The 25,318-nt window shown below is 41.6% G+C and overlaps 3 protein-coding genes across 4 annotated transcripts; all 3 read right to left on the bottom strand.

Annotated features, from left to right (window-relative positions):
• Positions 1-8,545: 8,545 nt before the first annotated feature.
• On the bottom strand, positions 8,546-11,852 carry LOC130252727 (interleukin-8-like). Of its 2 annotated transcripts, XM_056490595.1 has the most exons (4): positions 11,656-11,852; positions 10,756-10,891; positions 9,929-10,012; positions 8,546-9,364 (listed from the first exon to the last, which is right to left on the bottom strand). In XM_056490595.1, the coding sequence occupies exons 1-4, from the start codon at positions 11,714-11,716 to the stop codon at positions 9,334-9,336; spliced, it is 312 nt and encodes a 103-aa protein (XP_056346570.1). In that variant the 5' UTR covers positions 11,717-11,852; the 3' UTR covers positions 8,546-9,333. The 2 variants fall into 2 exon arrangements, with proteins under 2 accessions (XP_056346570.1, XP_056346571.1); XM_056490596.1 differs by having other exon boundaries at positions 8,552-10,012; positions 11,656-11,839.
• A 3,288-nt stretch (positions 11,853-15,140) lies between these two features.
• Positions 15,141-20,241, bottom strand: LOC130252725 (interleukin-8-like). Its single transcript, XM_056490593.1, has 4 exons — positions 20,111-20,241; positions 19,317-19,455; positions 18,276-18,359; positions 15,141-17,666 (listed from the first exon to the last, which is right to left on the bottom strand). The coding sequence occupies exons 1-4, from the start codon at positions 20,172-20,174 to the stop codon at positions 17,591-17,593; spliced, it is 363 nt and encodes a 120-aa protein (XP_056346568.1). The 5' UTR covers positions 20,175-20,241; the 3' UTR covers positions 15,141-17,590.
• A 2,338-nt stretch (positions 20,242-22,579) lies between these two features.
• Positions 22,580-25,087, bottom strand: LOC130252726 (interleukin-8-like). The gene is made up of 4 exons (XM_056490594.1): positions 24,953-25,087; positions 24,642-24,777; positions 23,786-23,869; positions 22,580-23,193 (listed from the first exon to the last, which is right to left on the bottom strand). The coding sequence occupies exons 1-4, from the start codon at positions 25,014-25,016 to the stop codon at positions 23,163-23,165; spliced, it is 315 nt and encodes a 104-aa protein (XP_056346569.1). The 5' UTR covers positions 25,017-25,087; the 3' UTR covers positions 22,580-23,162.
• Positions 25,088-25,318: the final 231 nt, after the last annotated feature.

Below are 25,318 nucleotides of genomic sequence, written 5' to 3'. Positions count from 1 at the left end.
ATAAGATACAGCAAGTAAAGCAGTCCTAGCAAGGGATTAAGTAGATAGAAAGTTGATGGGACACAAAGACTCTGATTCCTGGGCTCCATCATCTACAGCTCATCTGCTTCGTACAGCTGCTGGCTCAGTTCCTCAGAGCAGCCCTGCGGGAGGACTGTATGTCCCAAGTAATGGCGATTGCCCTGTATTATCAGAAAATATCTGATGACTAATTTGGACCCCTTTCCAGACACAGATTGGTAACAAAATCCTTGGAAGCAGTTGGCTTTTATCTTGTCCCTAAAAGGAAGTTACATGGTCACCTTCTGGGCAGCCTCTAATTAGAAACCTTCACTGCCATCCCTTGGGATCCCTTGAGATCGTAGAGGTTGTGGCCACACTTGGACTGCAAGGTCCCCATATGGTTGTCCCAAGGAAGTGCCATGCTCTTTGCAGGAAGAGGGATTTGTCTCAGAAAACTGAGGCAATAAGCAGGTAGGATGATGCACAGATAATCTGCTTCAGGTCATTGCAGCTGTCGTTGGCAGATGGAGCTCTGAATGGACGTGGGGGGCAGATCACTCACTCCTTGTCACTCATGCACAGTCAGATTACACATTGTTCTTGGACACTACACATGAGTAAGGACAGTTTACGTGACAGCACTTGGCTTTGTGCTTGCATGGCTGCTCACAAGAACTGACCCATCAGACTCATTCCACAGTGGTTACTGCTGAGGAAATTCCAGAAGTCCCCTGGGGTCTGGAGTGTGAGACTGTTTTTAGACATGGAGCAGCAATGTGTGAAACTCTGCGGCCAGCTCTCCCTTGGAGCCATGTGCCAAGAGGAGCAGCACTCAGGTCATGGACATGCTGTGGTCCTCTGAGTCAGGACTTGCACAAACAGGCTGGAATAAGGGAAAAGGGTGTCTCTGGGACTGTTTCAACATGCAAGACCATCTGCCTGAGCAAGGCTGTATACCTGCAGACTTCAGATTTCTTCTAGCTCCTGTGGGAACATAAATAAGGTCTCCTCAGTCCAGATGACAGCAGCAGCAAGGCTGAGCTGTGCAGGAACTCTCTTGAATTATACCCTTTGCCCTGTCTCCCTTCACCACCTTTGGCAAAATTCCTTTAGCAAGTATGGAAAAGATAGGGAGCAGACAGCATCACTTTAAAAAGCTGAGTTTTTCCCTGCCTGCTGTCCTACCTCTTTCATTAAAGCTAAGTTTGTCATGCACTGAGTGCAGGTGGTACTTATAGAATCATGGAATGGTTTGGACTGGAAGGGGACCTTAAAGATCATCTTGAATTAAGTTCAAATTAGTTATTGTGAGTGCTGGTGTCAGTGTAGCTGGGACAGGACTCACCACAATGTTTGTATTTGCCCCACACAAGTTCCCATGCAAGTCACTCACCTCTTTAGCAGAAGCTGCTGTGTGAGGATACACCAGGATTCTTTGATTCTATGAAATCTCTGTGCCCTTTACATGGGTCTTGGGGTTACTGGGATACAGAAAGCAGTCCCAGCCCAGACAGGCCCTGAGTAGGGACATGAAGAGAATAAACATAAAGAGAATAAACCACTTGTCTCAATCGCCTTTGCATTATCCAGTCCTTAATTCATTACGTGCAGGAAGTGATTCGGCTGCTTTGTTGCAGGCTTTGGCTGTGTGCATTTCCACAGCAGGTATTTGTTTCCCTTGGCACCTGTAATGGGAGACATTCACTGGCAGCAGGCCCAGGAGGGCTACAAGACAATTAAACAAGAGGTGTCTCACTTCAACAAGTAAGGACTTCTCCTAGAATTACTTTGGAGGATGTGTCCCAGATCCAATAAGGTGAACTTTTATCATGGCCTAGAAACCATGTAACATGGCCAGTCTCTGAAGGACCAGTCTTATTTCCTACAGAGTTTTGATTAGGAATAATTTATGTTCTGATCTGTAAAATGTCGAGTCACTGCTACCTAGTACTGTCTGAAGTGAGAGGGCATAAACTGCTGAAATCCTCTCATCTTCATTATGTCACCTTTTTTACCTATACCAGCATGTTTCATAGTATTCCCAGGCTATGATGAGGTGCTGCTCCCTAACACCTATGATTGATTCCTCCTGTGGATCCAGTTCTGTTATGAAGTACAAACATACTTGCTGGAGACAGTAACCAAATTTCAAGCTACAGTTTTGTGCAAAGTGAGTTTCATACCTCTCAGATGTTTCATTTCCTTCAGCTTGCCTGTGTGTTTCTCAAGTTTTGAAATGTTTCCAGTCCACATGTCCTTGAAAATATTACCAGAGGATGTAAGAGATAGAAGTGTCCTGTTGTTTATGACCTTCTGTCATGGAGAACCCCAACTCTGTTTTGCCACTGCATCGTAGCACACGCCACACGCTGTTGTGTGCTCATTTCTGTAGCACCCTTTGAGATGTGAAAATTCATATTTAAAATAATGATCTGTAGCAAACGATGCTCAGTGTTTTCCTGCCCGCCTTCCTGCACCTAACTCTAACATTGAGGAGCCCTCAGGCATTTTTGTCTCCCTTCCACAGAGTGAGAGGTTCTTCACCTGTGTGCACTGCTGGGCGTCAGAGCGTGAACACACGCACACGCTGTTGGTAGCTAAAAGGAATGTGTTTGTATTACTCAGGCATTACCTTAGCAAATACAATGGGTTGGCTCTGAAATATGGATATCATTTCTACTTTTTTCAGTTTCAGGTGCCAACTTCCCTTTTCTGAGATTGTTGATGGGACTGCAGGGACTGTAGATTCACTGTCACCTTACTTAGTGGGACTCCTGGACATACAACAATTCCCAAAAAGTTAGTGGCTGGTGGTGGACTCACTGATTTGCACTTAACACATAAGGACAGGAAGGGCTTTGAGTTTGGGACCCAATTGTTTAGCAATTTGTTCTTACATTTGCTGAGGAGGAAGAATCTCTTGGCTCCTGACAGGCATGATCCTGCACAAAGATTACAACTGTGTGACTCCTACCTCCATACAGTTGTTCAGTTAATAAGCCTTTGAGGTCATCACAGCTTCTGAAAGGCAGAAAGAGCTCCTCTTGTCCTTACCAGCAGCAGAAAATGCTCTTCATGCTGTGAATTACCTGCAGGCTCTTGCCCTGGTATCTGTGTGAACTTCATGTGCAGTAAAATATAGGTCTCCTATCAGGATGTTGTTAACCATGGTGAAGCCTTTACTTCTCATGGCTACCCTTCAGAGAAGCTGTGCTAACAAATTCCTCCCATCCTCATGCTTATAGCCTGATAACAAAGGTTTCAGTCAACTTGGAAATGAGCTGTTTGGAAATCAATACATTAAAATTTGTTCCATCTGCAGATAGCTGGAAGCAAACAAAATATGAGTCTCATAAAAATGAAGTATTCGCCTCCGAAAGAAACAGTCCAAAACCAACATTACCCCCAACATGGCTTGAGGCAATTTTTGTTTTCAGACTCAGTGGAGCTGAGTAATTTTTGGGAGTGTGCTTTGGATAGTTGTGGTCTTTTGGTTAAAGTGATAGCATCACCTGGGAAAACAGTGACACGAGACATCTGACCACAAGAAAACTGGAATGCTCATTGGAATCATCATAAAATCTTTGAAGTTTTCTTTCATGACACCCAGATTTTAATCCTGTCTGTTACTTTTACTGGTTGTGTAGCAATGAAGGAAAAATGAAGAAGCCATACTTGACTTACACCCTAGCAGACACTGAAGCTGCTACCTCAGGGAAAGCTTTCTTACAGCCATTTGAGTGTCAGGTGTGGGTTCAGTCTCCAGTGTATTTACACTCTATAGTAAAAATGAATTGGATTGTTGCTGGCAACAAAAAATGGCTGACATTTGTTGAAAAGAAGGAAAAGTAATAACGATTCATTTGCTTAATTGTTACTGAATTATCCAAAATAGCCTACAGAGCAGCAAGAGGAACATGTATCTTTTCAGCTTGTTCTAGGGAGGTGTTTAGAGAAGGAGGTGTTTGGAGGAAATACACTGATAACATTTTTGGTAAATGTGATCACCACTGAGTTTACTGTCCATGGTGACCTTCCCCGTTATCTTGTATTTATTTCTTTTTTTTCTTCCTTTTTAAAAATTTCCAGATAGTGTGACTCCAAAATGCTTCAATACAAACAGGGTACAGGACTATGCCAACACATTGTGCTAAAAGTTATGGCAACAAACATGAGCAAAGCATTTTTTCTTTCTTAAGAACTAAGAAATTAAAATTGTTAGTGAGTGCTGCGGTCAGGAGTAAACTGAGGTGGCAGGAGAGTAAGAAAGCTAGGAGCATTCTATGGAAAAGAGGCTGAGAAAAGAGCAGCATTTGATTTAATTGAAATTCATCATTTTTGCCTTTGGTTTTCTTCTAAACAGTGAAAGTCCCTGTAAAATGAAATTGATGGGGACATTGACTGAAAAGAATAATTTCTTAGCTACAAATACTATTTTGCCCTTAGCTCTTGAACACGAGCTTGAATTTGACAAAATCCTCGGTTTCTAATGAGGTTTTTTCTTGTTTATTCAAATCCTCATTTTTCTAGGAGAGCACTGTTCCACCGGCAGACTTTCCATCTGGATGGCCCTGGCTTGTATTCCTGGTAAATACCATTTGAAACAAACAGTACAGGTACTTTTCGTGCATTTTCTTATTCTTTTTATGATAGTCATTTTAGTATCAGAAGACATTGCATGCTCTCTCTCATCCTTTCCTCCAAGCAGGAATAGTTTTGTGAGAACTTTCTGACATGGAAATGACTCCAGCACTTGGCCTGACAGCAGGTCAGGTGTGCGCAGGTAGATTGGCAGCTCCTTCCCGTGTTTACTCCTCAGCTGAGTCTCCTGCTGACTTTGGTGAGAGATTTATGTATGCAAAAACACCCTTCTGTTTTCCTTGATGGTAACAAGAAGTGGGTGGAGCTGCAGTGCTCAGTAGGAACCAACTACAACAAAGCCTGTTTTCTTTGGCTCTTCTTACTGAGGCTGTGCTCACAGTGAGCAGTGCTTACGTGAATTGCTTCTCTTTTGCAGAATGACGGCCTTTGCTGGCAGAGGTGAAGTACCAAACACAGAAGAAAGCAGAAAATGAGGAGCTGGTAGAATTTTGACTGCAGGGATGCAGTAAGTGAGTAAATGTACATTTATCAGCTTGATTGTTGGTCTGCTGCTGGCCATGTCTGGCTCAGCAATGAACCAGCTATGCATTCCTTTGTTTGATAAGTCAAACACAAAGCTTTCAAAGGGTCAGGTTTTTAAACAAGTCACCTGCTCTTCACTAAATTGAGTGACTAAGTGCCTTTCACAGAGGTCTGGCACCTGCATGGACAAACTCATACTTTTCAGTACAAGCAATAGATGGCGGGGGTGTCATCCAGAACAAAGTTCTGCCCTTTGGTCCTTTTCTGGGCTTAGTATATCTTGCTTTGCCTTTATTTTTTGCTTTTGCAAAAGCCTGACCAAAGGAGAAAGGAGTCACTCATCTGTTGTTTATGATTATCTGCTGCCATGGCAGGTGGCTGTGCTTTTCTGAGTACCTGAATAGCTACTGGCCTTCAGTTAGAAACCTTGCCTTTAGCTGCACTGTACTATTTCATCTGTGCCTGTGCCACAGTGGCTCATTCTCACACATTCTTATTCCTTCAAGTAGTTCTGCATCCACTAAAAAGAAGTCCATGTGGTCCATGCGCTCATTCACATGCCCTGTCTCACTGTTTATGAAATCTGCCACTGATGTTTTAGATGCACTTCACACAGAAATGGTACTCCAAGCTTTTGCAATTTTATTGACATTTTGCCTTCAGCACAACAGTTGAATTCTTATTCTCCTGTCTGCTTGCAAACTTGTAAAAAGTGTGTCCTTGAAAACAGAAGAGGAAAAGAAGAAATGTCAGCTTTTTTGAAGTCTCCTTATTTCTGTGCAAACATGTAATATGTGTCTTTAATAAAAGAATCAGGCTGAGGGTGGGCTTATTCATTTGCTTCTCTTATGAGCTATGAAACTTTCATCATTCTGGAAAATAATTTCCAGGAAAAAGCAAGAAATCATGACTCTCAGGAATGCAGTGTGAATGTTACTTCAGTGCTTAATTTTTTTTATTTAAATTCTGGCATTTTGTATTTAGCTGAGACAGAAAAGCTGCTTAACTCTCCTTCTCAAAAACTGAAGGCTCCTTTGGAGGTAAGTTAGTTAACTGGGTCCAAATATGCTCTCATGCCACTTCCCCAATGACTTCTTATTTCCACAGGTTTTTATAGGGTGTCTATGTATGAAAAAGCTTTCTGCAAAAGGTGAAAAAGATTAGATTTTCCTCAGTTCACCTGCCCTCCAGTAAGGAATAGGAGAAGTCGACAGACTGACACACTGGAGTTGCCAATGCGTACTTTGGGTGGTGCACTCTTACTTCACACTTCTGCTGGTGTCCTTGGCTGAGTCAGTGGAGATGGGATCTGGGAAATCTAGTGCAACACTTTTCTTTCAAAAGAATATTGATCGCAATCCTCATGAATTTGAACTTCTATTGAATAAGGTAATTGGACCTATCAGAGGTTGATCTTGTTAAAATAAATTATATTTGTTAATGATGAAAAGTTATTCAGCATAGCTGTGTAGAAATCTGCCTGCAGAAGGTTGCAGAGATGTCACATTGCTGTCTGTTTCATAAAAGGACAGAAGGAAAAGAATCAGTGAACCTGGTTATACCTATAACCTTCCAGATTGTTCCACAGAACCTCTCTCCAGAATTCCACAGGAATTGTGAAGCAGTCTTTGCACTGACTAGAAGTAATTTAAATGCAGGTAATGTTTAAGTAAATTTTCATGACAGTTTTCAATAGCAGAGATCTCAGGCTTATTTTTACAGGTGGCAAAATTCTTGTTTCACTTGTGCACACAGAAACAAAACACCTATTTGCTCACCCCAAAGTTTCCATGGCAGTTTGTCCAATTTCCAAAGAGTTGCTCATGATATCTTGTTAACAAGAATAATAATTATAAACAGAATAAATGCTAGAAACAAATCTGCAATATAAAGTCTATCCTATGTGTAATTTTCCTGGGGGAAATGGGATTTTCCCTTGTTATGTGATAAGAACATAAGAAAAGCAGTCACTTTCAAAAGCAAGTAAAGCATGGGTCGTGTGTTTGTCACCTAACACAAAACCAGGATGTTTATGTTAGCCAACATCATGTTTATGTTAGCCAATAATCAGCACAGACAGAGAAATTGAGGCTGAGAAACTCATGTTTGCATCCTCTGTTCTTCTAAGGAAGAGTTAGAAGTATTTTTCAGGGACTTTCCAGTATTTCTTCCCATGACTTCCTCTATAGTTTGCAGTGTTTATACATTAGAGAGAAATATACTTTCATTATTACAAGGACAGCAACCACAGAAATTCCAAGGGACAAGTTGCAGTTCTCCAGACAGGAGCAGAACTCCAGCAATCAGGCACGGGAAGGGGCGTTTGAGGACAGGGAAATGGCAGGAGGTCTTTGCTTGGTCAGTTGGTATTTGCACTTCTCTTGCCCCCCAAATGAACCTGTTGTGGAAAAAAAAGGAAATAAAAGTGGTTTGAAAGCAATTTGAAGTAAGGGGCCAAGAGAATAGCAGAGGACAGAAAGGATTTGTAAACATCTCTGCTGCATTTCATTATGTGAAGGGCACTGAAATGAAATGAAGGTGATGAATGCACAGCTTCTGCATGGCCTGATAGTTGCAGGGCCACAGGGTACATTGTTTAAAGTGGCAGAACTCCTCTAGCTGATGCCAAAATAAATATGATGAAGGAGAGGACCAGCAGCAGTCTTACTGAGGAGAGTCTTCAAGAAGAAGCAAGCCAGACAAAACTGTCTTATTTTATGAACTCAAAGTTACCCACCAAAAATCCTTCTGCTGTTCTATTACTATCTAGACTCCAGATAAAAGTGAAATAAAAGTGTGCATCCCTCAAATAAACTTATACTATATATAGTACATAAAGTTATACTCTAGTTAAAAGCAATAGTCTTTTAACTTGTGCCCTTTCTCTCTTATTCCCTGTTTCCTTCTGGAAGATTTTAAAGAGAGACAGGCATCATGTGCTCAGCACACTGCATTTCAGGGATCAGAATAGGAAGCAGTTGTTACACCAGGACATGTGCTTGCTCTTTGGGTACCCAAAGTAAAGGTCACAAATTCCCCTTTTGGTGGTCAGATAGTGGCCTTTTGTTGTAGTAAAGATTTACAACTGTGGGGCTGACGTGGACACTTTGCAGTGTTTAGGCATCTGGGGGTAAAAGTCTTTTATCTGCAAGGGAATTAAAGAAGGGGCCTTGCTCTAGAGCCCACCAGTCCCTGTGGATTGGGAACAACCTGAGGAGAGGAGAGTGAGCCACTTACCCCACCCTAAGAGTCTGCTAGTGTAGTCAGGAGTGCCAGGTTACCATAACAGGGGGAGTTATGGTACTATGGACTTAGAAATTTTCATTTCAGTTCCAAAAATCAGGCTGGCAAAAAAATCACCAGAATCTTCAAATAAAGTAAATGAAAATTTAAAATACCAAACAGATAATAAATGGGGTTTTTTATATAAAACTTTTATTAGTCCATTTATAGGATTAATTACATTCTCTCAATCAAACTCTATGTACGTAAAATGGAGTTTTTTCCATTAGCTGATGGACTAGCTAATTACACATACAATCAAGTACAGAGTTATGAGATTGTGGTTATTTCTCCAGGAATGAATAGCAGGAATGAAAAATCCAGTAGAAATTAAATAAATTATAATTGTTTTCCTTCTTACATAGAAATTGCTCAATAAATACATTTATAAATACCATGGAAATCACAATACATAAATACCAAATACAGTCTTACACATTCTGTAGGTTAGGTTTTTCAAGTGAGACATTACAGTTCACAGTCTGGCCACAGGCTGACTGTGGTTCAGGAAGCTGTTGTTGACACAACATACTGGTGCACTCCAGGGGAGCAGGAGGATTCATCAGTTTGCTGGTGAAAGAGCAAAATTACCAGGCTTAGTGTAAATAAGCTGTGCTGCAGGTGCATTGCACCTCACTGCATGTTTGGCTCAAGTGGCTGCCAAGGGTTCTGCATCTCCTTCAGCAAACCACTTTTCCTTCAGTGTCACAGGCAGCATGTCCCATGGACAACACTGGCCACTGTGAAAGAATTCCTTAAATACACACAGTTAAATAAATAGATAAATAAATAAAACCATCCATAATTAACATCATATCATTGATGCAGGATGTGGAAGATGTGCACTGCTTGAGTGATGCTTTTTCCAAACATTTCACTTGAGAAGCAGAAGCAGCTCCCAGATTTTTTCCATCCCAGTGTTTCTTAGAGAGGAGAGTCAGAATTCTGCTGAGCCCTGTTAAGAGGTGAGGGAAGAGGATCATTTTAAAGAAGGTTCAAGTTGCCACTGCTTAGCATTGCACAAATAAATTAGGATGCAGAGTCTCTTTCCAATTCTTTGTGCTATCTTGAAGCACAGGCAGAATAAAATTGATGTTTTGAAAGCAGCTACTGAAATCCCAGCGTGTGCATGTTTAGTGTCCAGCTGGGAAACCTCTGCAGCACAAAATCCTGCACTTACACACAGCAAGAACTTCATTAGCTCAAAAATTGCAGCTAAGTAAGGGGAGGACGACTTTTTTTTAAGCCTTATTTTTCGAAGGGAGGCAAACACTTCTGTGCTTCCCTGCAGACAGAGTTGCTGATACTCAGAGGTTTAGTACTGACATATGAGCCTGAGCAAGGACCCTGAAGCACAGCCAGAAAAACTAAAACTGATTCTGTAATTAAGCAGGAAGCTTCCCTGTTTTTTTAATCTGATTAAGAAAGAATGGGAAGTATGGCTATGGAATCCTTCAAACTGGCTTTTTCTGGGAGGTTTGCCACTCAACTGCCCGGATAGAGAGGGAATGGGACTTACCTGGCCAAAATTGCCTTTACAATCAGCTGCACCCAGGGAGCAGTGGGCTCCAAGCACACCTCTTTGCCATCCTTCAGAGTAGCTCTGCAAAACAGGGAATAAAGAAAAGTCAGGAAACTACTGCATGGATTTGTTTTACTCACAGAATGTAATGCTTAATTTTTAGATCATATAGTATAAATTCATCCCAATTACTCTAGGTTAGACTTGGCTGTTTTGCTTTATGCATTATGCAGCTGAGGGGACCAGAACCATCTAGAATTGTGTGGATCTCTGTGTCTGCTCTCAAAGTAGTCACAAAAATATTTCCCTCTATGTATGAACACTTGTTTTGGGTTTGTTTATATTACTAAACACAGCGATTGAAACCTCCAGTGGTGAAAAGGTGCTTGAGCAGAATAAGGATTTTAACATCTTAATGTCTTCTTTGTGCTGTTCAGACCAGGTTAGGTTGATTAATTGTTTCCCTAAATCTTCTTGCTGGAACTTAGTTTTTCTCATTTAGTCTGCCTGCCTAATAAATGCAGGACTCCAAATACGTAATTACCTTGTGTAGTAAGAGCTGGCCAGCCCAGCTCATTCTGCCACTAGAAATATTTAATATGTCCCCTGACAGATAAACAGTGGTCGGTTCAGGAATATATAAGAGATGGCGAATATTTAGAGAGATGGCAAAAAACATGATGTTTCACTTAAAACCATCCCTCTCCAAATAAAAACCAAGTCTGGCTGCATGTGGTCAGCATGCTGACTGTGGTACTTGTGAATCCTAAAAGCCCAGAAGCAGTGCAGGGGAAGAGGAAGGAGGCTCTTGCAGAGCTACTTACATCACTTCAACGTTCTTGCAGTGGGGGCCGCTCTGTGTCAGCTTCACATCTTGGATGGTTTTGGGGGGAATGAACCTGGAATGAGTGGCTATGCACTGGCACCGGAGCTCCGTTCCCATCCTTGCCAGGGTCCTACCTGTGAGCAGAAAAGGCACATCGGGGTTTGACAGGTGGTCTTAGGGTCAAAGGCATAAAGCACAGCTGCTCCATTGTAACAACACCCTCAGTTAAAACATTGCATTTGTCCAAGCTGCCTAAATCCTCACCTTAAAGGGAGGCTTACTTTGATTTCAGGGGAGCTGATGCCCAAGTACATTGGAAACTAAACTAACAAATCTTTTAAAAGTGAACCCACGCACTTTGTGTTTACTAACCATACTGGCTACACGGTATGGTTAATTGCATTGTTTTAATATCTGGATCAAAAAACTTGGCTACTCTGCAGAAGACAGAGCCCTAGATTTGTTCATTAATTGGAGGTTTGCCCATGTTTCTGTGTTCATATTATTTGCTCCCTCTTTCCAACTGTACATTACTTGCTTGAGGCAGCATGGTCACTAAGGAACAAATATGAGATGATAAACTGTTATTTTTTGTGTGGGAAAGGAGACAAACATTAAAACACTTTAGAACAAAAATCTGTCTCTAGCCACATACACTTCAACTAAAACAGAAACAAAGCAAATGCAAATTGCATCCTTAAAATATTTCCCACAAGATGTCAGTAGCTCATCAGTCCAAGGTCTACATGGTAGATCTCTGACTGAAGAGAGGTGCTGAAAATCTCTCAAAAGAGACAAATTTAGTGAGACAAATAGAAAGGTACTCTGCAAGGACACACATCTCAGCTGATGCCTGGGCAAAACTGCAGCCAAGGGGACTTTGGGAAGCTTTACTTACCTTGAGACACAGCTGCTGAGATCAGGACAAGAGCCAGGACAGCTACGAGCTTGCTGTTCATGGTTGGGCAGGAGTTTTTCGCTGGGTTATTTGGGTCTGGTTCTGTGAGCTTGAGTCCCAAAGGATTGTTGATGCCTGCTGTGTGTGGGGATTGTTGATTCCTGCTTATATACTGTTTTGTGCCCAGCCTCTGTACTCTGCTGGCAAGGAGATTGCGTTAGAGGAATTTCCCAGATGCAGCAAAAATGAGTCACATGACTGTTGTGAAACTTCTTCCTAGATGACGAGGAATTATTCTGCAGATAATGATACAATGCATTAATTTATTAAAATATGTCTATGGTAGTCATACATTCCAATTATTTCTGTAGACTCATAAATTTTGTGCTTTTTCTAAAGCATATCCTTGTTTAGTAATATACCTTCAGAATGGTTTCAGTTATATTTATATTATCACTAATTAATATTTTCTTCAGGGTTATAACTGTTCTTTGTAGATGTATTAGGTCTATACTTCTTAAGATACTGAATTTCTTATTCCCACTCATGGTGAAAGCTTTGCTTACCTGATATAAGCCACCAGATTGGAATTCAGGCAGTGCTGAAATTAATGAGAAGCCCTTTACTGCATCAGGATTTTACCTCAGAACTATTTTGACATAAAAGATTTTCATTTTAGTTATTTTTTTTTTCTCTGTTCAAGGGGCATGATGCAAAGTAAATTCATCACTAATTCTTTTTGTCTAGTAAGGAAATGAGGCTGCAGTATTCAAAGCTCTCTTTGGGAAGCAGATATTGAATTCTGGATGGGTTTGAAATCATGCCTGTTCTTTTCATGTCACACATGTTAATGAATGATAAACAGAGGAAGCTTTATATGCAGACTAAACAGCATGACCTGCTGAACACAACCGATTTTGTTTCCTCCAGAAGTCCAGATATTTTTAATAAGTCTTTTCTGGAATCTTTTTCAGTGACAGCAACCCTAGGTCCAACAAAGGGACACAAGAGTGAGAGTTATGGCACCGTACAGACTTCTCTGTTAGAGAACCTTATTGCATGAATGCTGAGCATTTATTTGCTGTGGCTGGGGATAATACCATGGAAGGGAGACAATTCCAAGAGAAGATGGGCTCAAATGCTGAAATTTTGCTTAAATTTAGGTCTGTATTTTCAAACCTGGCTGGAATATAAGTGAATAGGAGAAAGCCTGTTCCATAAAAATATCGTCCTTTTGACATGATGACTTTTGCTGCTCGTTGTCTTCAAACTCAAAGCTTTGTGGTTTTGGGATCTGTGGATTGAATGAGGTACTTCTCCCCAAATCTGGGGACTTCATAAAAACTCATCTTTAGCATGTAAAGCATTGCAACTTATTTATGGTATGAATGGAATAATTTGCCCATAATTTATTGTTGTTTCCTCTGTGCCACTTATCATTAACATGGCAAAAGGAATTTTACGATAAAAATTCATTTGTTTCCCATTACTGTGTGGGCTGTGCCAGGAAAAGATCCAGCAGTTTTGTCTCTCCTACCTTTTTCAGAGTAGTAAGTTGACAAAAGATACTGATTCTGACTCCTGATGGTGCTGCTCTTTAGCTCTATCTCTCAGAGAACTTAAATGAAAAACACATTTAGTCCTCTGAAGGTGTGAACCAGGGGAGGATTTTGCTAAGAACTTAAGGTTATGTTTTATTGCTTATATTCTATTATGGTGTAGATGTTGTTATATTAATGCGTGGTTTCACTGGTTCCAGATTGTAGATAGTGGAGTTTTAACCAGTTTACTTGGAAGGTTTTGCTGTTTTTATTTCTTTTGATTTATCTCTGTGTCTCCATATCTGTATGCACACACACAGAGGTTAAATTAACATTTGATTAGAGACACCACTTTTTTAGTTACTATTTGCAGCCTTATTATGTAATTTTGGTGTGTGCTGAAATGTCATTAATATTTGAGGAAATAAAAGAGAATTCCCCTTCAAATCCCCAAGTGAAATCAGTGAGTGCTTGTGCTCCTGACCACCAGGCTCAGCTATTTCCTGCGTGTAGCAGTAATGCATCTGCAGAAATTCCCAGGGCAGAAATGAAGCCAAGAGCCTGCTCCACCTATGATAAGCCCTGCCCCTGAACAAAGAATAAGTGTCCATCTAAAAGAGCAGGATGTTTGTAATGGAATATAAACCATTTCACCAATGCTACAGTTTCACCGGGAATGTGTGAAGGGGGAGTAAGAGGGACAACTGAGGCATGAAAACGTCGAGGCATGAGATCAAGGCACTCCTAAGCTGCGTTTCTGGGAGTGCCATGTTTTGCCCAAGTTCTCCCTACATCCCTTCAACACTGTGCCCAGGATCTCATCCAAGCTTTTGTCATGGGAACTGCAAGTCCATTATGAGATTCTGGCAGCTTGTTTTACTGCCAGCCATCAGACATGACTTGTGCAAATGGAATTGCTGCTCCTTTGGAGGGATAGAGTCACTGAGTGAGCTGATACTGCCCCGAGCAGAGACCTTCCACGCTAAACCCTGCAACAACCACGCTGGCAGTGAACAAAACAGCACTTACTCAACAGTCAGATTACTGAAAGTGCTGAAAAGGAAGCAAATACCTCCCGTGCCTATGTTCTAAGGCAGGATATAGCTTGTGTTCTTCATGTTGCAGGATGGAAACTAGTGGTTTGTCATGACTCATCACCCTTTGTAATGAGCACAGAAGTCAAAAGGGCATCTGTTATGATCTTGGCCAGGACCCGTTAATCTTTGTCCCTAGCAAAGGATGCCCCTGCACAAGGGACACACTCAGGGGGATTCAGGTGTACAGAGGCTGAGCTTCAGTCCATTACTGGTTTGAGTCACTCCAGGTCCAGAGGAATGCTCCAGCTCCTGGGCTGATAAAGTTACTCTAAGAAAGTTAAGAATCTGTCTTGTTTTAGACAAATTCCATCCTCTCCCTTGAGAAGTTGTGCACATAAAAACTAGAGGCCCAGGAGGCAAAGCTTTTGCTGGAATGAAGGAATGGCCAGTCTGTCTGCCAATTCCTGCCTCCTGTGTGTCCTCTGTTCTAGCTACTCTTGCTCCCAGGGAAAACCTCACTCTGTCTTCTGAAACCACCTCCTTTTCCCCACAAGGGCCTTGGCATTCAGCTGCCATTCTGCTGGAGCTGCAGAGAGCTGAAGGAGCAAATACAGGAGCTGGGAAATAATCGCTTCTGCTGCTCAGAAGCTGTGCCCAGAGTTGTGCAAACACTTGTGGAAGTCTGCAGTGAGGCAAAGATTGGGGAACAGATACGTAAAAAGCAAAATATCCGCTAGACATCAGGATTGCTATAGGAGGAAGTGGTGGCAAGGAAAGGAGAAAGGCTTAGGTCAGCTTGTGGGGTTTTTCAAACTTCAGTGTTAAATTTAGATGACTATGTAGCCTTAGTCAGATCACAGCAAGTGCTGGACTTTCCTGAATCCCTCTGGAATCACAAAGCAGCAGTACAGTTTTTAAGTTGATCTGCCTTTTAATATATGTATTTATAAAAACAGTTGTATATTGCTGCATATTTATTTTTTATATATACTTTAGCTCTGCTTGAAAAGAGTCAATTTTGTATTGAAGCTTCCGCTTAAAAAATTGTTGTGGATTAAATGAAATACTTAATTTGCTCCAACTCAATATGAAAATGTATTGAAAATATTAATATAAGGTGTCAAGCAATATTAGAACAGGATGCATTAATATTATCTGTAGTGTTAACATAAAATACTAGAAAATATTAACAAATATGCATACTACAAATAAAATTTACCTACCTGGAATAAACAGAAGTAATACTAAGTCTACCTAGAAAATTGTTAGGCACCAGCACCTGGGCATTTGCCTCTCTTCAGATTGGCTGGAAGCATTTTCTGACTATGCAAGCAAGACCTGAAGTGGCAGGAGGAAATATGTGGTGAGTTTTAAGAAGTTTGTGCCAGCAACTTTTGATTAACTTAGAAGTGGTCAGTGGCAGTAACACACATCACACCTTCATCTCTGACTCTTATCAGTGAGATTTGTTTGGCACAAAAGCTGTAACATGTAAATTTGATGATCCAATGGATCTCAAGGTGCTGGACAGGTCAAATTTTGCTGCTCACCAAAACCTGGTGGTGCAGCAGCAGGAAGGAGCAGTGGATGTGTTCAGTCAGCTCATGGATCCAGACCTGACTCCAGAGCTGCTTTGCTGAAGGGGCTGCTGGGGGGTCAAACTTCAAGCACCACCTGCCACCCTGGGGCTCACAAGACTGAACCCACAGGGCGCCCATGGCATTTTTGAGTCCTGCATCACTCTCACCCGTGCGTGTCTAGTCTCATGAGTGCTGCTAGAATCTGCACTTCAGTGCTTTCAGCCTCAGAAATTAGGTTTATATGGCCAGCCATAAACAGGGTGAAGCAAATCACTACGACTAAATTTTTTTTGACTGTAGAAAGAAATTATAAATCAATGGAAATTGACATATTAACATTAATGTTTAGCCGTGTTAGCATTCCCCTGGACCCTGGAAAAACAACACAAAATAAATATATAAGTTGTAAAACCCTTTTGTAAAACAAAAAAGGTCACAGCTTCAATCCCCATATTGGCCTTTCACTTGAGAGTAGGACTTGATGATCCTTCTGGGTCCCTTCCAATTCAGACTAATCTGTGAACTGACATGAGAGAAAAAAATTGACCAAATATTTTCTGATATATTGAAATAAATAATGTGTTCTTTTCTTCAGAAATATGACTTCTAAACTTCTCTTGGTATACATGTATATATGTATGTATGTGTCTCTGCCCGCATCTTTTTGTCTGTGAGTAGAAACTGCAGCACAACAAATAGAAGTCACACAGGTGATGCAGTCTCCCTATTTATAGCTGTTCCTTTCTGAAAGCTGTGAACTCCCAGTCTTTACCCCGAGGCTCTGAGTGACTTGGAAGTGTTGATGAGACAGGAGGTAGTTCAGGTGTCAGCCTGTGCTTGCTTGCACCTTCCTTGCACCCAGTCAAATACCCTTTAGCTAAGGTCACTTCCAAACCCTCTTCATTCCCTGATCTGATATTCCTGTCATACAACTAATATAATCTTGAGATCTCTCTCCTATGTTCTTATGGTCAGCCTGGAATGTCTTACTTCTGTAAGAGCTTTGTAATTTTTTCCTAGGTCAATTACTTTTGTTACTTCCTGCAGGGAATTTCACCTGGTAGTTTGTTGCCTAATCAGTGAATCTCCTAAGGTATTTCTGCAGTTCTTTATAGCTGAGCCTTGTTTTCACATCCTCATTTAGCATCACCAGAGCACTTCAGCTCACAGCACATGACCTTCCCAGATCCCGTGGGGGGGTCCCTGCTGGCCAAACCAAACACGACCTCACACAAGGTGGTGTAAGAATCCATGGGTGATGTTCCTTTATCAATGAGATTTGATCTTCTCATTGTGCCCTTCATCTCTATGTATTCACCTGTTACTTATCCATTTCCAAGACATGTTCCTTAGCCTTGTTATTTCCAGTGTTTGGTGATGGTTGTGAAGGGGTTTCAGAAAGAGAGACCTGCCACATCCACAGTCTTGTTTTCACCTGCAAACAACTGCAACAAGCCCATGAGAGGTTACTTCCTTCAAAGCTGCACAGGTGCTTTCTCATTATGTGTTTATTCATGTGTTTGCTAATTGTATCCATTCTGTTTTTGCTTTAAGTAAGGCTATTTAGAGTAACTAATTTCATCTTGTTTATTTTCATCCTTACAACACTTGAATGCTTTCATTATCCTTGAACTCCTTGATCTACCACAGATAGAAGTTTAGAGAGAGTGACAGCAAAGAAAATGAGATGGATCAACAGCCATCTCAGGGAAAGAAAAATAATCAACTGTGTAATGTAGCAGAGAGGGCATTCTCAGCAGCAGTGTTTTCTCTCATTTCATATGCTTGCAGAAATCCAAGGTTTATTCTTCCTTGACTTTTCTTTGACTGGTGACTCAACATTGTCCCTGGCCCTGGAATTAGATTAAGTATAAAATGAATTCAGAAATTAATTAAGGAAAAATTATTATTAATACAAGCTAAGGGAGAGCAATCAGTGCTCATAAATCATTAATTACTTATTTTTACTGTACCAACCAATTGATATTTGTGCAAAAAAAAAAAAAAAAAAAAAAAATCAAAACCAAAACTGCTCCTGCAAGAACTGTTCCAACAGAAAGATCTTCTGTCTGTCTGTGTGCAAAGTAGGGGTTTGACTGTCCCTGTCTACAGCAGTGAAAGCTGTTGGAAATGCCAGCTGCATGCCTGAATTATACCCAGAAAGAGGAAGTGAGTCTTTGAGACCTTGTCTTTTGGAAGTGTCAAACACAGAAAGCGTGCTGTGCCTCAGCAGAGGTTTAGGGGTATCATAGCCATGGCCTTTGGGTGGTTTAACACATCAGGAAGATATCAAAGGAAACTTTCACTCCTCAGGCAGGTAGAAATATTGCCTTAGAGAGAACTGATGGAAAGAATTACCAACCTCTAAAGAGAGTGAACACTTGCATGCCAAGAATTTAAGTAAGATGAGCTTCTACAATGAGCTTTTAAGTGCAGGTGTTCCAGGACAGGCAAGCGCTTACCTGGCCAGCAGAGCCTTTACAGTGAGCCGGACCCAGGGCGCCGTGGGCTCCACGCACACTTCCCTGCCATCTTTCAGCGTAGCTCTGCCCAGAAAGAGCACAGAAGGTAAGGCCAGGTGTGTCCCTCACGCTGCTCCTAATGGCTGGAAATTTCTCTCAGCCAGTAGATGGAGGACCTGCTTGGTTTTGTCTCATGTGTTTGGGGGGTTTTATGAGTGATGTCAGTACAGGTGTTCATGCTGTAATCTTATCATGAGCCTAATGAATTTTCTATTTGGTTCCAGTTTTCTGTCTGGCCATACTTTTGCAGACCTTTCAGGAAATTAATTATCTGGAAAAGTTGTGTTTTTTAAAAACCAAACCTGGCTTAAATTACCAGTTCCTAGTGAGGTGGAACGGGATGCCATGCAATGCTGCACAGAGGGTATGATTGTACAACCATTATTTGCTTAAGAAACCATAGCAAAAGCCTGACAGAGTCCTTCTGTTTACTGGCTGCACTAGTCTGGTTCCTGTGATTAGTTCCAGGAGTGGTTTTAAATGCAGCTTACTGCATCTTTTATTTTGTACCCAGACAGAGTATACAAATTCTCCACTTCTCAAACAGGGAAATGCTCCACGTGCAATTCTGAGACAGGAAATAACTTGGGGCCTTTCAAACGTTGCCACATGCAGGCCAAGACAGAAGAAATTGTTTTAGTTCATGTCAAGAGGATCAAGTTTGTATCTTTGATTGATTCTTCAATGTCTAAGTTATTAATTGTGCCCTGTGTTGTGGGAATCTGATTCTCCCCTCTGATGTTGTTCATAAGTAAGACAAAGGCAGAAAGAGATTTAAAACACTATCTGGAAGCTGCTTGAAACACTGGCTGGGAATTAGCTAATTCCTTCAGATATGAGGCCTCATTCCTGATACCTGATGTCTCTGAGGCTTTGCTAGGGAAACATCCTGCCACTCAAAGCACATAAGTAAATAGGATGAGAAATGCAGAGTCAGTTCCTCCTGTAGAAAGCAAGATGCTGTTTAGGAAAGGTGCTCACATGATTTCCACATTTTTGCAGTGAGGTCCTCTTTGGCTTATTCTCACATCCTGAATAGTCTTGGGAGGGATGAACTTGGAATGAGTGCTTATGCACTGGCATTGGGAGCCTCTTTCATCCGTCTTCTCCAGGGCCTTACCTGTGGAACAAAACTCTGTTGTGTCTAGGTACTTGAACAGTCTCTTTATTTGTTCCCCTGAAGAAAACCATATTTCCTCCTGAAGCCTCATTCTTGTTCCTCAGACACTCTGTTTAGCTGGATGCTGAGATAAAATTAACAGCATCTGCAGAACACAGCAGCTGCATTTTTAGAGCTGTTGGTGTGCAGGTGCATTTAAATTTGAATTTAAACTTGGATTGCTAAGTTTCTGCCATGATCATCTGCTCATATTCCTTATTCTTTCTTGCAGACGGGATAATTCTTGTTCTGTCATCAATCTGCCTACCAAGAACAAAACTGCAAAAAGGATAAAACTATCTTTTGTAAAAGAGAGCTATATGGACATATTTAGGGAAAAAGGTCCTGTTTTAATTCAAACACTTATGAAAAAATCTAGAGACAAACATACATTGTGGCATAGGAATAAATTCATTTGCAGACAGAAGCATATTTTACTCCTGGAAACATCCACAGCATCCTAAGAGGTACAAATGATCCTTTTTACTTCTGAATGACAGTTTACTGAGGATGCACTCCTGCAAAAAGCCATCATGGACCTAGTGTAAGCCCACTGACATTTGCATGTGTATACTTATTAATTGCTTACATGAGTTTTAAGAAATCATTTTCTTACCTTCTGACCCTGCCATTGAGACCAAGTAGAGAATCAAAGTGACAGCAAGAGATTTGCCACCCATTGCTGTGCACGTTTTCTTGACAGAGGTCCCACTCTGGTGCTGCTTCCCATCAGGTTTTATACCTGAAAGGTGCACTCCCACAGCCTGAGCACTGAGAGGTGGGTTCTGCACATGCAGGTTTCCTAACACATGAGAGTGTTGCATAAGAAATCCAAACCTCTGTGCAGTCCATTCAGTGGCACTTCAAACTTCCCTTGATTTTGCTGATACATATTTTCAATTATTCTTTAAATTGTTATTGTTATTGTTATCCATCACTTTCTGTTTGCACTTCTTCACAGGATATTGGCTTTAGCCAGCAGTGCTAAGCTTGCACTTGGAATTCAATACATTACCTGACATCCCTCTGAGCAAAAATAAAGTCACTTTTTCCCTCCTCTGTGAATACAGAATTTCTGGTCAACTCTTTGCATCATGCTTAAGTGCCTTGTGCAAAAACATTTACCCAACATAATTACAAGAACTTTTCATCCCAGTCTTAGAGACTATATTTTGATATGAATCCAATTAAGTTATTTAGGCTGTGTTTTATGACGACAAGACACAATACGTTTCTCTTGCTCTCTGAAAGGATTTTGTCTCTTTCAATTTGGCTCAGTGGATTTAGATGCTTTATTCTGTACTGAAAAGTCTCTTTAGTCATTAAGCAGGAAATGATGAACTTAAAATGACTGAGACATTGTCATCAAAGTCACTTAAAGTCTTCTGAAACTTTCCTCTGTTCAGAATATAAAAGGAGAAAGTATCTGGCAGTAAGGGCTGTAATGATACCTGGTTAAAATAAGCACTTAGGAAGTTGCTTGTTTTTCTTTCTAACCTCATGTACTTTGAATAATCACAGGTGTTTGAGACAGCAGATAAGCACGTCATAAGGCAAGGAAGAGCAGCCCAGTCTGGTGACAGTAGACACCAAATCAGAAGAGCCACAGTGCTTCTCTTAGCAGTCTCCAAGAGCACTGACACACATTTGTGGAAGCATGAGGGTGGTTTTTGTGCTTCCAAGGAAGGTGTTCTGTGACTGCACACAGAACAGAGATGTGATATGTTGTCATTTCTACCCTTAGAATCACATCTCACTGATGAGCCTATGGAGGAAGGCTCAGATTCCCTGCCCAGGGTCCTACAAGTGCAACAACTGCTGACATTTTGGGCAGAAGTGACGACAAAAGTGCTTTCTAGGCTGTGGTGCAGCTCCCAATAACTTGGCTGGGATTTTACTGGTGGCAAAGGTTAGGTGTTTCTGTATTACACTAAAACTGAGGCCAGTCCTTTAGGATACATTCACACTTTTATGGCTGTGCAGATCGAGTGGTCCTGCCCAACCGCTCCCCATTCTTGGCTGATACTTGCGACATCCTTATCTCCAAATTACATCTCTGAAAGCAGGTAGTTTATAAAAATCCCTTGGGATTATTGACAGGAAGGCTTAGACTTGTAAGACAAGTCTGAACAAAACCTGTCTCCTTGAGAAACTTTGACTGTTCCCATTCTGAGGTCTAGCAGGCTGTGCAATGCAGTGCGGTGGGACAGGGGCAAATATGGGGACAAGGAGGAAAGTGTGGTCAGAAGAGCTGTCCTCTTGCACAAGAACTTGCTCAAACACTGCCAAAAACTCCCTTTATGTCTTGCACCGTGAGCAAACATGAGCTGATTGTGCAGAATGTGGAGCGGCTCCTTGTTGGAAAAGACCAAACCTAAACAAATATCAAAATATTTGCTCAACTTTCTCATTTGTCAAGTGTTCACTGCTCGAATTTCAACATTCCTCTGTAAATTGCTGTGCTACAGGTAGGTGTGAGGCTATATAATTGGAGCTCTGTTTCTTAGGATTTCCCCCGATGTAGTCCTCCCTCCTGACTGGAATTAGGGAGGACTTCCTGAATGTTTATCAGATTTCCCTGTTTAAGTTAATGAAAACCCTTGTTTACTGCCATGTTCTCAGCAGCCATGCTATCAGAGCACCACAATGCTATGGCTTTGCAATTTCTGTGACTAACCAGTATTAGTTCATTATTATCTGGAAATTTTATCATCCAGACTTCTGGAAACACTAAGTCTGATGAGAAAAGGAGAAGAAAGTAGATAACTTTCATAATTCCTCTGATTGTTAATTATGTGCACTTTACAGAGGCAACAATTTGTTGTTTAAATTTGCTGCCCTCCACAGCTCAGATCCCCCCTTGCCCTTTTGGGAACCCATTATGTGATACAAACTGAAAGAAAATGCTTCCTCTTTTTTTCAGTTCTCTGTTCCAACAAGAAAATAATAACAACCAATATTGAAGTGAAAACATTTAAACAAGCATTTATTAGGTACGTAAACATAAGCATCTTAAATAAATAAATAAATAAATAAATAAATAAATAAATAAAATTTCTTCTATAAATAAACAAAGTGCTTTTTTCTAGCTAAAAGATGGCATTAAAATAAATGCTTATACCATCACAATGCTCATTCACAAAAAATAATATCTTGAAAATGATGGCACAAAACCTGATGTTCCAGGATTTTGACATGTTAAGTCTGGAAGCTCCCCTCTTCAGCCAGTAGCTCACTCTGAGTGGCAGGGACCCAGGTAGAGTTGAAGTTACCTGTCCATGCTTTGCTGGGGAGAAGTTGATGCTGGCCTTTTCCTAAACTGTTAGCAAAAAGGGAAGGAGTCACTTAGTGTAAGGTCCACTGGGCATGCACTGCACTGTTCCAGCTGTGTTTAGCAAAATTTATTCCAGAATCATCTCCATATTCCTTCACAAGCCATTTTTTCTGCCTTCTTGTTGAGGTGCAAGTGGTTTCTTTCCTACCTAATGAGACTTGTTTAAAAGATTAAAAGTATCATTGTCAACTAACTGCAAACCAGGGAATGCATTTTCTAAATGCTGTGACATTGTGAATGTAGGAGGCAGGAGGAGGTGAGCTGTCAGAAGCTGGGTGAGTATCTTCCTTGTTTTTGCCTCCCTAGAGGAGTGAGGACATTTTTCTTCTTTGTTTTAGGACACCATCTCAGGTTTGGTGTTGGCCCTAGAAAGAAAGAAGATGGAAAAGGAAGCTATTAAAAATCAACCATACAACAGGTAAGACTTGCTGGTGTCAGCTGAAATCCACCACTCTGTGCTTCTGGGCCCAAGACCCTGAAAAGCTGTGACAGAACCCAAGGGTCACTGGTACATCATAACATTCCCAAAAGGAATCAATGGCAGTGAATTTCTGTGGTTTGATGCTTCACTTGACAACTGGAGCCTGATTCCCCACCCACTTATTATATGCCATTAATTTGAAAAACTGATTGCTGCTTTCTACCACTGCAAGCATGAGGAAACCAATCAGGTAATGCTTGGATTTCCTGAGCAGTTGTGCTGCAGGTTTTCAAAATGCTGGTGCCTTAGGGCAGAGGAAGGTGACCTTCCCAGAGATGTGTGGCACAGTAAGGCTTCAATAGCTAATGCTGTAATTAAGGCTCAAAGCAATCACAGTGTTTGTCACAATTAATGAACACAAAAGGTAATAACTGCCCGAGGAGACAGAATTTTGGAGCACTTCACACAGTCTGTGTTTGGTAGTTCAATTAAAATACCGGTTTTCAATAGGCTGTGCTTATTGAGAAATTACTCACTTGTCCAGAATTGCCTTGATGATCAGCTTCACCCAGGGAGCAGTGGGCTCCAGGCACACTTCTCTGCCATTTCTCAGGGTAGCTCTGCAACAGGGAAGAAAGGAAGGGAAAGAGGCTATTTAGTGAAATCCAAGGCAATGCCACCTTTCTCTCATAACATCATTCTAGGGATACACTGACATGTTCCACGTGAAGCTGTATAAACCCAGGCTGTAGCCTAACATAAAGGGATCTTTTTCACTGGTTTAGTATCTTCTCATATCTGTTTGTTTGATGCATTAAACCGCCTGCAGGACTCTCCTCCTTTTCAAAACTGCTTTCTTTCCCCAGCTGGCTTTGTATTTGTGTCAGTCTTTCACTGAAGAGGTAAATCTTTCCACCTTGATTCAGAAATTGTACTTCCTGGTCCATAGGAATCTGGTTACTTACAGTAAAAGTTCTGGAATTATTTGTATGCTAATCTTTTGGTTTTTTTTTTTTCATTTACTTGAGTAGAAGTGTGATCATTTTTTGGACCTAGCCCTTAAAAATGATATTTTGGTCTTTTGCTGAGCATGGCTCCATGCATTTTCACAAGCCAGTAGAATTCAGAGCTTTAGAAAGTTATTTGCTGCCTGATGATTGCGAATTTAGGTCAAAATATTGCATGTGTTTAAAAAGCAGAGATTGGCAAAGCAACACAGAGTTCATGACAAGCAGCACGTTGTCTGCAGGAGCAGGAAACGTCACTGTTCTGCTTTCTGAGCAGCTGCTTCTGCCGGGCGCTCACGCCGCTCACAGAACACTGACACCCTCTCGAGAGCAAAATCGCCTTCCTTCTTGTTGGGTTATCAGGAAAGTTTTGCAAAACACTTACATGACTTCAACATTCTTGCAGTGAGGTCCGCTGGGGGTGAGGTTCACGTTTAGGATGAGCTTGGGAGGGATGATCTTGGAATAGGTGCTTATGCACTGGCACCGGAGTTCGATGGCCGAGCGTGGCACTGCCTCACCTGGAAAACAAAAAAAGGTGGAGAGGTTCATTATTTTCACAGGAAGAACAGCAAGGGGCTTTTTGCTGACAGCATTAGGAGAGTCCTTTGCTGCACTGGTACCACAGCACAGTGTCTCCCCATCAGCATTTGCTCTGGCTGTTAGTCAGGAGAGCTTTAGGAAGGGTTTCTTTACCTTGGGTTCCAAGTGCTGAGACCAGGAGCAGGATCAGGACAGCAGCCACAGCTTTGACAGTCATGATGCAAGAGTGTGCCTTCCTCGTGTGGCCTGGGCCTGGCTCTGTGGTGGAGGGAGCTCTGGCAGACCCGGGGTGCCAAGTGCCTGTGCTCTGGGAGCAGCCGAGTTTATATCCTGCCTGGGCCACCCGGGGCACTCCGGCAGCACGGGTGGGTCACGGCCACGGAAACTCCGAACCTGCGAGATGCTGCTCTGCGCTGAGTCACAGGTGAGTGGGTAAGCCCCTTTCCCTCCACCACCACAAAGCTGCCTCTCAGTAACAGAAAGCACTTGGGGAAGTAAAACATGCCCTGGACTGAGCTG

The sequence above is a fragment of the Oenanthe melanoleuca genome, chromosome 4 (assembly GCF_029582105.1).
Source record: "Oenanthe melanoleuca isolate GR-GAL-2019-014 chromosome 4, OMel1.0, whole genome shotgun sequence".
In the NCBI taxonomy this organism is placed as follows: Eukaryota; Metazoa; Chordata; class Aves; order Passeriformes; family Muscicapidae; genus Oenanthe; species Oenanthe melanoleuca.
This window is presented reverse-complemented; position numbering and strand designations above follow the sequence as displayed.